This window comes from Calonectris borealis, chromosome 2 (assembly GCF_964195595.1).
Source record: "Calonectris borealis chromosome 2, bCalBor7.hap1.2, whole genome shotgun sequence".
In the NCBI taxonomy this organism is placed as follows: Eukaryota; Metazoa; Chordata; class Aves; order Procellariiformes; family Procellariidae; genus Calonectris; species Calonectris borealis.
The window spans coordinates 140,339,112-140,354,179 of NC_134313.1; the positions used below are offsets into that span (position 1 = coordinate 140,339,112).

General features: G+C 40.8%; 2 protein-coding genes across 4 annotated transcripts in view; one reads left to right on the forward strand and one right to left on the reverse strand.

Annotated features, from left to right (window-relative positions):
- VWDE (von Willebrand factor D and EGF domains) overlaps nt 1-791 on the forward strand; it is a 41,035-nt gene extending 40,244 nt beyond the window's left edge. For both annotated transcript variants that reach the window (XM_075143663.1, XM_075143664.1), the window contains one exon: nt 622-791. In XM_075143663.1, coding sequence (XP_074999764.1) covers nt 622-642 — 21 coding nt within the window. In that variant the 3' untranslated portion in view covers nt 643-791. The remainder of the gene's footprint in view (nt 1-621) is intronic.
- Nucleotides 711-14,738, reverse strand: LOC142079446 (uncharacterized). 2 transcript variants are annotated; one of them, XR_012672669.1, is made up of 6 exons: nt 14,373-14,604; nt 11,365-11,460; nt 8,135-8,239; nt 7,625-7,720; nt 5,808-6,010; nt 711-2,912 (listed from the first exon to the last, which is right to left on the reverse strand). XR_012672669.1 is itself a non-coding variant. In XM_075143667.1 (5 exons), the coding sequence occupies exons 1-5, from the start codon at nt 14,602-14,604 to the stop codon at nt 5,901-5,903; spliced, it is 639 nt and encodes a 212-aa protein (XP_074999768.1). In that variant the 5' UTR covers nt 14,605-14,738; the 3' UTR covers nt 711-5,900. The 2 variants fall into 2 exon arrangements, 1 of the variants encoding a protein (XP_074999768.1); XM_075143667.1 differs by having other exon boundaries at nt 711-6,010; nt 14,373-14,738.
- Between the last annotated feature and the right edge of the window lie 330 nt (nt 14,739-15,068).

Consider the following 15,068-nt stretch of genomic DNA (forward strand, 5'->3'; position numbering starts at 1 on the left):
TACAACTAACTTTTTCATGATGTCTGCTTTTCTCGCATCATCTGTGATGTTTCTCTTCTTTTAATTTCAACATATTTAGACACTTTTCTGGTGCCAGCAGAATTAATTTGGTGGAGGCAGTTCAGATCTTTTTTTCTACTTTACCAAGTCCAATATACAATGCCAATACCATTTGTGGTCAGATAGCAGATAACTTGCTAGAGCTGGGGCAAATATGTTTAAGAAATTGAAACAATTAATAAATGCACATACACATTTTGAAAATATAAAACTACACATCCTATGACAATACGACTATAATGTTTGCAATATGGATTTCCAAAACGTGACCTAAAAAAAAGAAATAATTTTGATTTAAATAAATATATCCTGCAAAGCATTATTATATTTTTAATCTAGAAAATACATTGCTGATCAGTCAGTGCTGTATCATACACTGACCAAAATGGCACATTTTCTTAAAGAAATAAACAAGCTTTATGCACAAATTTAACTTAATGTTGTGTTTCTGCATATCAGGAAAGCAGAGATTCCTTAAAATTGTTTCTTAAAATTTATTATAAAAATGGGCTTGTCATTAAAGTTTCTTTCTACCTTTATTTATTTTTTTTTCTCTCCAAGGTACAAAGGCATCATGGTTGAAGAAAAGGAGTGTATTAATTAACTTGCAATGCTGCATGGATGTATAAGACTTGAAAATAGCAAGAGAGTTGAAGGCAATTACAGAGTTTATTTAAATGAAAGGAATATCCAGAAGCATTAAAAGATTCGTATTACAGTCATGAATTTTGGTGAGCTTCAATACAACAATCTTGTAGTCATTAAAACATATATATATTTCTATAATTTTTTGCTACCTCATGCACAAACCCCACAGCCTCTGATTCTTCACTGGGCTCACAGATTTGATGAATGATGCAAACCCAAAATTCTGCAGTTTGATGTAGTCAACTGGACTATGAGATTTCCTTTGTGGGAACAAGATTGTAATAGCTGCTAAGTGTCTCTAGGAAAGAAGGCCGCACTTCATCACTTGTGAATGGTACCTTCTGTTTTTAAACATTGTTTACATACATATTATTTGGCTGCATACAGATGGAAAAGCAAAACTATTTTCTTCTTCTTTGTCTTGTATTTGCATCAGTCTGTTATAGTGACTAGCTAGTAGTGAGGAAGGAAGGGGAACCTAAGACAAGACTTGGCTATTAACAATGGAGGCAAGGCTGCGTGTCTTGTGAGCAGTCAACCAGATGCAGAATAATTCTGGTTTATCTATGGCAAGCCTTTGTAGCCAGGAGCCAGATACCGACTCTTTTTTTTTTCTCTCACTTCTCCATTACTCACACACAGGCAGCTGAGTACCCAGTACTGCTGAATGATTTTTGTGTCTGTAAGACTCTTTTATGTCCCTGGTTTGAGATGGCATTCAGTAACATGAGGAAATTTTGTCCCTGAGTCTCTTAGAGAAATTTGACAATGCTTTTAGCCATGCTGAATCTTGAAATAAGAACTAATACGAGGAGGAATTTGCTGTACATCGTGCTATATGTATACATCAAATCAGAAAGTATTTGTGGAAACTTCATAGAGGAATTTTTTCCATTACCTATTGCTCCAATGAACTGTTAGCACCTACCAGCAGCCACATAGTTTTTGAACAAATAAAATTCCAGTTTTTCTGAAGTTTCTTACAGAGGACCACCATTTTCTTCCCCTAGAGCTGTAAAAGACATTTCAGTTCCTGCCGCAACCAACTGAGCTCTGGTAATAGATACAAACGTCCCTTCGGCTAAGCCATTGAAGTTTACTATTTTGTTTTTTTTTAAACCAAACATAAACATCATGACTTCCTGTTCTCCTGAGCAATATTCAATTTACATACACTAATTCTGAGTGGGAAGAAAATGGAGCTTATTTTGCCATTTACTGCCACTGTGGGATGCTGATTGCCAAATCATAGCCTTTAGCAGTTCTGTGCCTAGGTTTCTCCTCATCTTTTGATAGTCCTCTTAAGTAATTTTGCAAAGTAAGCTGGCAATTTGAGAGCTTAGTGTCATTCCAGAATGATACCTGATGGATTTCCAAGTGCCTGACTGGCGTATTTAAAAAATGTTTTCAATTTCCCACTTGCATTTTAAGTTTCAGTGTTTCCATAGTTTCTTTTAATCAAGCATCGAAGTGGCCAATAGCTTGATCTGCTGGGAACTGTTGTATTATTTAAAACCTACTCCACTTGAACTGTTTCCTTTCTCACGTCATCTCACAAAGATCTCTATGAACAAAACCTGACTAGCCATTGGAACTGATGCCTCAAGATGACTCTTGAATACACAAGGTTCTGAAAATGTTTTTAAAATGCCAATCATACCAATATTGCATGATCTCATATTGTAATAGCCCCCATTCCACATGTCAGTTACAGAGGTGGTGTGCTAAAGAGAAAGATAACATCTGCCAGGAACACTGTTAACGGTACTTTGGTTAATGAGTTTGTGCAACCCTCAATTCACGAAACTGAGTCTATATATATATGCCTTTCTAGGATTTTAGGCCAAATAAAGGGGTTTTTTTAATCATAACTTTTAGTATTTCCCACTTATTTTCAGTGTTTCTAAAAGCAGAAATTATTTCTTTTACATTTTCTAAATGCAAGCTCTGCGAACAAAAGCACATCCAGAGTTTTGCTACAGTAGTCAAAAATGCTCAGTGCTAAGTTGTGTTATTTTCCAGCAAGCACGTGAAGCAGAAAAATTACTAGTACATGCATAAAGACAGCCAGCTACTTCAGAACTGCCCAGTAATTATGTGATTAGTCGAAACTATTTTGTTACTAGATTGTCCATCATACACAAGAAACATTACTTGCCCAAATGGGAAAATCCGAAGTTTAAATTCTCAATAAAACATAACACCTGGGTACATATACAAAACCAAACACAGAGGTTAGAAAATGTTACTAATGACTAAAGATGTTTATGCAGTTTCTCTTTTGTAAAGGTGTCGCATGGCAATGTCAAGTCATTTTACTCAACTTCCACCCAGAGGTCAGTTTAGCCAATAAGGGGTATTTTACAGATAAACCAAGTAACTCCATTCTTGCTACAACAACTTACAGTAAAAGAGAAAATATAAATTGTAAAATGTACATGTAAGTAAATTAAAAAGAAGAAACACTTCTCACCTTTCCACAGAAGCTCTAAAAAGAGCAACCAGAGCACTACCCCTACAATTTTTCAAGTTGTTCTTAGTGAAAATCAGAGCATCTGTATAAGATGTTACAGTTAGCTCTAATAAATAAGGGAAGTAACCTTTTCCGTATCATTTTCCTTGACCTTTGAGCTGCATGCATAACTAGCTTTTCACAGGAAGATACATCTAGCTCCCAAAATTACATGCTGTAACTAGTATGTTCAATCCTCCAGTAAGTGGGAAACAAACAAAAGACAAGGAATACTGACAGCTCTTTCAGTAAATATATGTGGAACTGTGGAAATAATAATTTTGGGACCTGGACTGTCATTAATAATACATTCTGAGACTGCTCTACATTAAAATAACCACTAGAAAATTCACTTTTAAACTCACTTAAAATATTGCAGAGATTTAAATGACATTTCTTAAAACCAAAAACAAAAAACCCCAACAAAAAACCCTGTAGCCAGTAGATGGTGCTACATTCAAGCAGTATTTCAAAAATATGCCATCACATTCTGTGTGCCATCAAATTATTGCTTACTTACTTCAATCGTTTCTAAACAGGAAAGTATTTAAATTAGCATTTGTTCTGGCCTGCTCAGAAACACCAATTACAGGTCTCCCTCACTGACTGCTCCTGGTCTCATGCTCCTAACAATGCTAGTATCTCTTTTAGCTTCTCATCACCGTTATTGTCACTTTTGGCTTTATTAGTAGAAGTCAGTCTTTTCATGAACAATGCTGAGATATTATGCCTCTTTGCATTTACATTCTTCTGCTCATTTACTCTGAAATCTTGGGTCTGAGGCAATTAATTTTTTTCCATTCACTTCCCTGCAACCAGTATGTCATCTAAGGTATTCAACTTAACTCCTGATTTTCTAAATTATGGTGTGATTATTGTAGTGAACTGTGACACAGACACAGAATTTCATCATCATAAATCCTACTCCAGAGCTGTTGATGAAATCATCTTGTTTCATGCACAAAACCCACATTTTTCACCAGCATGTCTGAAATATCCAATGTATCACAGCAAAAGCAGTACAAAAAACATACACTCCTCTTACTCTGTCCCCTGCCCAGGCAACAAAACCTGCACAACACATGTCCGTAGCAGATTTCATCTGAACAGCCTCCAAGCCTGCAACAGCCTCCAAAGCAAGGGCAGAGGAAGGCTTCTCAACTACACAACACAGCAATTGCTGGTAACAGAAAACAGGAGTCTCATGAACTATACCATTGCCTTTCATTTGCCCTCTGTATGCTTAGGTTCTCTCTTTTAGAGAAGGTTGGTAACTGAGAAGACCCCATTTCCTTTGCTTCTTGTCAATGCTCAGTGGCTTGTAATCCCTGGGGAAACAAGTCACTCTGACTATGAAAGCTACATGTTCTGGTAAGGGAGCTTATACACAGATACAATGTTATTCCATCAAATGGATTAAAATAATACATAGGCAAATGGATTAAAGTAATGCATAGTTAAAATTCTTTCACCAAAAATTCCAGTTTCACTTAGAAGACAACGAAAATGAATCTATCTCTCAAAAAAAAAAAATTATTTGGGCATCATTCAGAAAGTTAACTTGCATGTTTTGGCAAAACCTTCTTCAACTGTAGCCTTCAAGAAACAGCACAGATGAGACATGGGACAATGAACGCAGAAGTCTCAGTCCAACCTGCAGCCCGTTCAAAAGGCTGCAAAACCTAAATGAGGCCAAACTGGAACACAACCAGAAGATAGGCCTCAGCATCCTCCACACAGGTGATTTGTGACAGACACGGCTTTTCCTCACTGCCAGTCTGCAGCCTCCCATTATATTGCTCCTGTAACCACACAATCTTGAATAGGAATGAATCATCAGTGCCTACATCTCCAGAAGGGAGATAAACACATTTCCCTATCTTACTGGGATAAGGAAAAGAAATAATTGGAAGTTGAGAGATGATCAGATAATATGATTGTAGAAGTAGTCAAGATAAGAACTCTTTTAGCGTATCAGTATGGATTAAGCTTTGAGAAAGTAACAGTGGAACTGTCTGAATAAGTACTGTGTTTTGTGGGTTTTTTTAATACTGCTTAACTGATCAAGATCCAAATCTGCTTGGGGGGAGGGGCAGGAAGCATACGTAAAGCAATAACCAGAATTTTAATAGGATGCTTTGCAGTTTGCTGATGTTCCAGAAAGAGGCAAACTCTGCAAGTTTCCTCTTGTAACCGTGTAATCTTATTAAAGGTAAATTATTCTTGAACTAACATCCACTTCTGATAAGCTGAATTTAGGATGTTTTGTTTCATGTGCTTTCTAAAAAACACATCATTAATATAATGCAATAATTCTAGTCAAAGCGGGGGGGAACGAGAAGAAGAGCATAGATCTATTCTAAAGTACTTTATTTGAAGAGTAAATTTTATTTCAAGGTCAGCTGTATCAACCAAGACATAATACTTCTGCTTACGAAGAAAAATGAGAACAGAAGAAAATGTGTGCCATACACTACACACACTTGGATACTTTTAACAGCTTTGTTACAATCAGTAATACTTTTCTTTCATACAGAAAAGCGTTTATATAATGAAGACAAAAAGCTATCTGAAATCAATTAGTTACCATGTTTGTTTTAAGGTCCCTCACTGCTGCAGACTTCGTCTCTGTATGAAGAGTTACATGAAGAAATTGCAGTTTATTTTTGCTGAAATTGCTTCATTCCTTCCTTTTCTTTGTACACTGTAGACCAGAGTACGGCAGTCGACATCTGCACACGTTTGGAGCTATGCATTTTCCTCCATGTTGACAAGGTAGTTTACATACAGCTGAAATGAGACACCAGATACATAGTGTGTCTTCAGCACAACACAGGATCATTTTTCTTCTTTGTCTCACTGTGCTAGCAGAATTGTTCCCTGGTGACCGCGCTGGGACAGTATAAATAAAAGCATAATGAAAGAACTGAAAAGCAATGCCTCTCAATTTACGGTATCGTGGTCTTCACTGGAATACAGCCACAGTACATCTAGTCTTATTCATGCTCCATTCCCCTTTTAAAATACTATCATTTCTGTTGTTCTTTAAGGCATAGGCTATTTTTGAGATGGATGCCTCCATGAAAGTGAGGGAACAATAACAATTCCTGCTGAAACTTATTCAAGCCAGTTCTTGGATCCACATCCATGAAGAAACAGTTGGCACATACTAGCTGTTGCTCACACACTGCCCTTCTGTTCCCCAACTCCCCCAAAAGAAGAGCAGAGAAGGACTGAGCGGGCACAGCTTTAGGTGTCCCCTAGCTACAGACCAGTTCAGGTAACAAGCCAGTTGCTGTAATTTGCTTATGAGCCTCTGTACCAACAGAAGTCAAACTGGATGCAGATCTTGTCAGTTCAGGAACAGTGATTATTTTGACATTAAGAACCTGAACACTTCTATCATTATTGTTGGTGCAGAGAATGGAGCTAAGCATTTTGTAAGTTCTCTGCATCTCCCTTACTTACCTTTTAATATCACCCTCTACCTTGATACACTGATGAATACAAAGGATAAGCGTTTTGCTGGTCAAATGGGAATGTTAAAATATTATTTGTTAATGTTTGCTCGACTATATATATTGCAGAAGAACTAACACTAGCTGATTTGGATACCCACAGCCACACAAAAATTTCAAATGCAGAGGACTTAATCCAGAGACCTTGCACTCATGATATCCAGTTCAAAAGCAAACGTTTAAATGAGCTTTCTCTCCATCTCCCAGAAAGCAAACAAAAAAAACTTTCCTTTTTACAGTCTCAGCCTTTAGCATCAAGGCAGTGCTGTCATGAGCGTACAAGGCCCTGCCAGAGAAGGGTAGATTAAAGTTTTTATAATCAACGTCTGCTTTTCTGAATCAAAATTTGGGAAAATACAAGTGGTGGTTCAGCAAGAATGTCAGTCAGTACTAATCCTGATAACAGCCAGCTTCCTCTTACTCTTTTAAGAGCACCTGGAATTGATTCTGCCAACTTATCCTCAAAGTGAGAAGCAAGTTTAAATTTTATGGACATGGAAAATTGCATGAAGCTTCCAACCCACATCAGTAGTGATAGTGTTTCTATGGCAAAAATGGCCATTTTTGGTTCTTTATAGTGGGGTCTCGGTTTATAGAAAATATTTCAGAAATACTGACAAGACATACCAAGTAATGAATTTGATGACAAACAAAATCTGAATCTGAATTTACTTAAAGTGGAAAAGTTCTGTCTTTCTGACCAAATTGAAAAGCCATCTATTCCTTGTGCATACTTGTAAGATCCTCAATATGCAGAAGCAGCTCTCATTTACTATTCTAAGATACTTTCCTAGCAGGTTTGTTAGGCACTGAAGATTTGAACACTATATTGGTAAATCAAACAAGTAGAGAAAAGGATAAACGAAAAATCTCAGAAGTCATTTACCTAAGTGACATGCTCCACCGACCCATCCAGCTGGACAGCTACAAATCCCAGGAGCCACACAAGCTCCATTATTCCGACAACCTTGGGGACAAATTGCTAGAAGAAAAGAATGGATAAGTCAGCAGGATTTATAAAACTGATATAAAAGAATCCTGACAGAATGAAAGATTCAGGATGATACAAATCAAAATGGCAAAACACATTTTCTTCCAGGCCAGATACTCAACTGGTATAACTCTAAAGGCATTTCCAGGACCATGGAAATGGAAAAAAAAACCCTTATGTATTGTGTTAAGAATTTTGGTTTAAATATTAACAGATGTACACTTTAACGCAAAATAATTTGACGCTATTTTATCTGAATATGTACCAATAATGTAGGTCCTTCATTTCTGTAGTAATGCAATGCCATTTCCATAGTTATTAGCCTCTTAATACTTTTAAAATGTTTTTGTTACTGCAGTTATATTTTTAATCAATATAAATATTTTCATGAATGTAGATACCCACCTTCTTGGCATCTTGATCCTGTCCAGCCAGAAGCACAAAGGCACTTCACAACTCCATTGACAGAGATGCATTCCCCACCATTTTGACAGCCTCCTTCACAGCTTACTGCGGAAGAACAGCATACACAGTGCATTTCAGAAGCGGCATAGGACTTCAAATAATTATCTTTAAACAGCTGGTCTACCATCTACTACTTGTTTTATCACATCTAAATTTCAACTATTCAGAGCAAGGCACAGTTCTATAAGGAATGAGTGAGGATGACACAACCACGTCTGCAAATGCCAACTCAAAATGCAGTTAAAATTAAGCATGCACTTAAAAGCTTGTTAAGCATTTAGCCTGAGACCACCAACAAACATGTTTACCACTATGGCACAGCTCCTCCCCTCCCCAGCTGTGAACCAACTGTTCATCAGCTACACCACTGTTCATCAGCTACATTACCATAACTACTAACATGCATATTCCTATTGATCTTGCCAAATCACAGCTGGTAAGCCAGTAACATGTGGTCAAGGATTCACATATTTCCTTACCTGACAAGACCTACACATAACAAGAGGAAGAAGAGAAGGGGATATTACTTTGACAAGTGAACCCATGACCATATTCAAGTTGAGTGGTGCCTTCCCAAAGGCCAACTACCTAAGTCAGCCTCCTCATTCCAGAATCGTTCTATACATCAAAGCCCTGAAGGCCTCATTCATGAAGCATCATTTATGCCAGACATATGATTGGTATCAACTGTGGTATGCACCATCTTTGAAATATCAATATGGCATTATCACTGTTCTGTACAATCAAATGCATCCTTTCACAAGCATGAATGTAAATGTATATACCACCTTCACTGTACTGAAAAGAAACAACTATCCTTCACTATAACGATGGACAATTGGGATGTCTGCTTGATACTTGGTAGAAAAAAAGTCCAAATCTCTGTTCTACCACAAGTTTTGAGCATGATTTCAGCTAACAGATTTTTGGCACAAATGCTGAACACGCAAGGACACGCAAGTCAACTCCAGCACAGCTAGAAAAGCTCTTCAAAGCTTATTTGCATATTTCTTTGTCACACAGTGTAAGTTAATGTATTTAATATTGATTGTATTTGATCGACCATGGTGACCGGGAGAAGTGCCTGAAGACCGGAGGAAAGCAAATACCACTCCAATCTTCAAGAAGGGCAAGGGGGACCCAGGGCACTACCGGCCAGTCAGCCTCACCTCAATCCCTGGTGAGGTAATGGAACAACTGATCCTGGAAACCATTTCCAGGCACATTAAGGACAAGAAAATCATCAGGAATAGTCAGCATGGCTTCACAGTGAGGGTGACCAAGCACTGGCACAGGCTGTCCTGGGAAGTTGTGGAGTCTCCATCCTTGGAGATATTCAAAAGCCATCTGGACATGGTCCTTGGCAACTGGCTCTAGGTGGCCCTGCTTGAGCAGGGAGGTTGGACGAGATGACCTCCAGAGGTCCACTCCAACCTCAACCACTCTGTGATTCTGTGTGATTCTGTAATAGCACATTGCAGCACACTGCAAGTTTGTACATCCAGGCTCCATATGCCATAGTACTCCACCTTAAAGGTGAGCACAAGCACATCCTTTGCCTTACAGGGATAACATGATAACAAACACAAATAGGACTTTTACTCAGATACAAATCCAAGTCTAGACTGTAGTATTAGCATGAACTGAATCCTCACTCTGCTTTTTCTATTTAAGTAGTAATTCTCACCTTGCTTCTGATTTAGGCTCTTCTGAGAACGTCAAGTTCCCTCGTCTTGTGGGGACCCTGTCAAGGCCCCACAAACCTACACTTTCAGTTGGCTTTTAAGAAACTTTAAAAAAAAAAAAATCCTTTTGCTGGAAAATGAAGCTGACCATGCTCCAGTTTACCTCATTGCTGTCAACAGTGTTATGTCTCCTCAAAATGAACAGTTATTTCCCAATGCATTACACAACAGTACTGTGTTATACAGATCTTCATTAAAAGATCTTCATCTTTTTTATTCCTCTATAATGTTAATAATTTTGATACCAAATTATTATCACTGGCAGTTGAATTCCCATTCAGTCTAGTTAACATCCCAGAGCTACAGTTTAAGCTTCTGCAAACTTAGACAGATATTACCATGTTAGGTACACTTAGGTCATGCTTTCTTCATAAAATACCAAATGCAGCTTTATTCAAAAATAAAACAAACAAAAAAAAACCTAAACCCAGACAACCGAACAACAAGAGTCCAGAGAGCTGCAGAAACTAGTCAAATTCCTTCCCCAAGTATCCATTAGGTTAGACTCCAAGTAAACTCTTGTAGCTATTTCATATTTGAAGGAAATAAAGAAAATGCCCACAGAATAAACATCAAGCATAAGTAGAGAAGCCTGTGAGATGTTGCTAGCTGCTGTGACCACAGTCAGACAGAATGCTTATTAAGTTCTCAGCACAGTGATGACTGCCCAACTAATTTACCAGCATCTGTTCAAAAAGAACTTCTAGAAATTTGTTAAGTGCCAGGTTGAGGCTTTTCTTCTGAAAGGAAAACAATGCTTTCTTTTCCTTCACTCTCTGGGGATCTCTTGCCTACTACATCATTTTCCCCTCAAACTATTTCAAGTTTGCTTCCCCTTTTATCCCAGAACTCAAGTTATCATCAGCAGTCTGATCAGTTCATAACAACATAACAATGTTTTCTTGGATTGCCTTTTCCAATCCATGCATATATTCAATAGGCTTCACAAAATGATAAAAATTGGTCTTTGCTACTCCTCATCTCTGTCATCTCCCATTACCTATCAACAATACATTGCCACGCATATCTTTAGCGACTTGCCATCAATATTACCATCTTGCAGATACTACACGAAAGTTTCAACCACCTAATGCAGAAATATGTATCTATACAAATCATTTCATTAAATTATTTAGAAAGAGTCTGTTATAGAGCTAAACAGCATATTTACATAATACATAAACAAAGTATTTTCCAAGGGACAAAATTCTCACAGCACATTTCAGTACATATGCTCCACCCCATTCTCCTGTAATGCAGATCCTCTAGGCCATGCATTTTTTGACAGTAAGGTCAGAGGTCTAAGGAATTAAGGTCATTATTTCAAAGTGCATTAGATCCTGGGCTTGAGGAGTCCCAAATTAATTTCGTCTGTTTTCAAACTCCTTGTCTTTCCACGCTATCACTTGTTTGGGTCTTACTCACCTTTATGACAGTATCTACCGCCATAGCCAGGTGGACATCTGCATTTTCCAGGTCTGAGGCACTCCCCACCATTTTTGCATTTTGGATAACATGTTGCTGTAAGACAGACAACAAACAAAGCTTGGATAAATAGTGATGAAGCTTACCAATATTATTACTAAAGTACATAAGAAATTCCCAGTCTCTGAGTACTTAGTTTGTCTTCACATTTCCTAAGATATATTTGCCCTGCCATCCTACGTTGCTGATCAGGTGAAATAGGTTCCCTGCACAGAGAGCACTCCACCATTTTAAGCTTTTAAACACTCAAACTAAGGAAGCTTTTGAACCTTAGACAGAAGAGGCAGAAGAAAGAGCCATATTAAAAAGGAACAAATGAACACAGCTGCACTGCCAAAGAAGCTTTTGATAATTGAAGTCAAGGAATGACAGGTGAGAAAAGAGGTGATAAGAAGAAATGATTTAACAAAAAATGCAACTTCAGGGGCATCTTCTGATTCTTAAGATGAAATATCAGACTTTGCTGTTTACTGGATTCCTACATACCTCTCCAGATAAACTACATGCTCATTTCCTATACCTCTTCTCTAAAATGTCTCCAGAAGTAAGTCAGCACTTCCTGCACCCTGTTTTTTTGCCTCAGATGGCCTCTCAGAGATCCTTCTGAAATGTACAGTGTTTGTTCAGAAATCATCTGAAACAAATGTAACTTTTGTCATAACTGTAATTATCTGTTGGGAGAAAAGCATCTATGATCATCACAGATTCTGCAACTTTTTCATTGCTGACAGCTTGGACAGGTTGGATAAGGCACAAATAAAAATCTTCATTTTGCAAAATTCTGGGTAAGTTCAGTCAGATTGAAAATAAATTCGCATAGACCTCCTTGCTACTCATAAATCATTCCTGAATCAGCCCTGGTGTCTGAGAAAACATTTGTTTATTCACACACAGATTTTAGAAACCCACGTGCTTCAGAGAATCTCATCTGAATTAACTCCAGGTGTGAGATGAGTTCTCTACACCCCATTGCTTTATCCTTTGACTGGATGGGTGAGAAGTCTGAAACAGACAGAAGAAAAGGGAAAAGGCGAGCAGTGAGTAATGCCACATTTATTTTGCTTATAGCACTCTCAAGCAACCCAACTGAAGAATAGAGGATTTTTCACACTAGTATCTGCAGAATGAGTATGTGCATGCAAATAAAGGACACAGACATGTATGAAAGAGCCATTCAGCACTCAGCTCTACATAACTGTTTTACCAGATGCTTTCAGTTCATTGGAAATGCCACACAAGAGCTCTCAATTTAAGAAAAATTTTATTTCTGTGTTACTTCACATAGTTTTCAGTTCCGTTTTCTTGACAGAACAAGGGATGAAGCTTCATTTATCCAAATTTTTTTCTACATTGATGGCTTTATCAGAGCAAGCATTCAGTGGTTCCTTTAACAATTCCAGAGAGTTCCCCTCTCTAGTTCAAAAATGGATTTGCATCTCCAACAATCTTTCACATCTAAGAAGATGTGAAAGCCCTAAGCCCGAAAATGTCTAGGATCCAACAGTTGTTTGGAACAGTGCATACAGCATAGTTATTCATCCTCACTACGCAGCACATTAGCTATACATCATTTGTCACCACCTGCTAGCCTTAGCTTCTAAATAAAACAACGCTCCATGAATGATTACAGTGCTGAATGAAATTTTCAGCATCCCATTTCAGAGCTTAAAAAAAAAAAATAATCACATTTTAAATGAAGGGCATTGAGAACTAGAACAAATATTGTACAAATTATACCACCTCTTCACACAGGACAACATGTGAAGCAAAAGAACTCCTGATATTCAGTGATTTTTAGCAAGTAATTGCCACAATACTCTGCAGTTAAACTTTTGAAGAAAGGAATTAGAAATCGGGCATGTTACATTAAACAGGGTTTAAACGAAAACTCTTCTCCCCAGCATTTACTTTTGCATATTGGGTGACATTTTCAAAAATACTTTGTCTCCCCTTGGAAACGAACAGGAACAGACTTCAGTCCACCCTAGCTTTACGCCTCCTACCATGGAAATGGGATGTACAAATGACTCTGTGGGTCAGGTAACACCTAAGTAGTAAATTCCAGTATTTTTACAAGCACAACATATTCTAAGTAAACAAGAGATGCAGAAAATAAACTGCTTTCTACACACTTTTTTGATCTTTTCGTTAGTACTATTCTCACTAATCACACCTAGAAATACCAGTTTAACATTGCTGAGGCTCAGAAAGCCATCAAGCCTCTAAAAGCATTATTCCTTATCCAGGCAAGTATTTAAACATGCACAGTGAAAATTATAAAAGGAAGCCGATGCAGAAGCCCGTCCAGTAAGTGGATGTCTACCCAATGTTCAAGTGGTAAAACGCCATCTCCTGACAATACGGCCTTTTCTGACGGCTGGGTCTACTCACCTACGTGTGTGTCTTCATAAAGGAGTTGGCTCTTGGTTGTGCTCTACCAATTTGCTACCATTGCCTCGCCTCACCAGAAACTGGGTGTCTTTATCCCTCTTCTTCCACCGCACCTTACTTACGTCCTCCCCGGCATCTAACCGCCAGCCTCACTCCAGATCCAAACCCGAGCTCTTCTGCTTGCAGAAGGCCTCCCAGAGCTCACACACAGGTACTTGTGCCCAGCCCTGTTCAGGCCAAGACGCCTCCCCAGGGACCACCACCTACGAAGAGGTCCCCAGAGCCGCGGGCAACCGACGCACGGCGGGGCGCCCCGCCGCCGGGCTCTCCGGGCGCCCCGGGGCCGGCCGCCCTGCGCGGCCCTGCCCGCGGCGCTTCTCACCTTTCCCCGACGGCGACGCGAGGCGCGGAGCGGCCTCTCCCCGCCCGCCATCGCCCCGCGGCCGCCCCACGGCGGCGCCCACCCCACGGTGGCTCCCCGCCGAGGGACCCCAGCGCAACCCGCCACCGCCTTCCCGCCCACCGGCAGCCCCCGCGGGGCGAGGCCGGGCCGTTACCGTGCTGGCAGAGCTCGCCCTCGTAGCCCTTGGAGCAGAGGCAGGTGCCGTTGCCGAGGCAGAGCCCGCCGTGCTGGCAGCGCGGGCTGCAGGCCGCCGGCGGGCCCGCGCCGAAGGGCAGGGCCGCCCCGCGGGCGGACAGGGCCCCCGCCTCGCCGCTGCGCCACAGCCCCCACAGCGCCAGCCAGAGCAGCAGGCGGGGCACCCCCCCGCCGCCGTCCCGCCGCGCCATGGCCCGGGCGCCTCGCCCGCTGGCAGCCGCTGGCTCGGGCAGCTCGCCGCCGTCCCGCTCCGCTCCCCGCGGCCGCCTCCTCTCCGCTCACTCCCCTTTCATCCCCCGCTCCTTCACGCCCCCCTGGCTTTTCCCCTCTCAATTCGCTTCCACTCCTCCTCCTCACCCCCACTGCAGCGCCGGCCTCCCCCCGCCTCGCCTCGCCTCGCCTCGCCGCCCCCCGCGGCGTGTCAGGGCGGGTGGAAGCCCCACCCGGGTGTCCCTGACAGCCAGCGGGTTACCCGTGTGCGGGCAGGGCCAGGGCGCCCGGCACCGGCCTCCTCTCAGGCGGCCAGGGGCTCCCGCGGGCCTCGGCCGCAGTGGATGAAATAGACGGGGCCCGGGCGGTCTGCAGGCCGCAACCCGGCCCAGAGCCCGCCGCAGGCAGAGGACGAGCCTCTAGGTAGCCATTCGTCGGGGCTAAA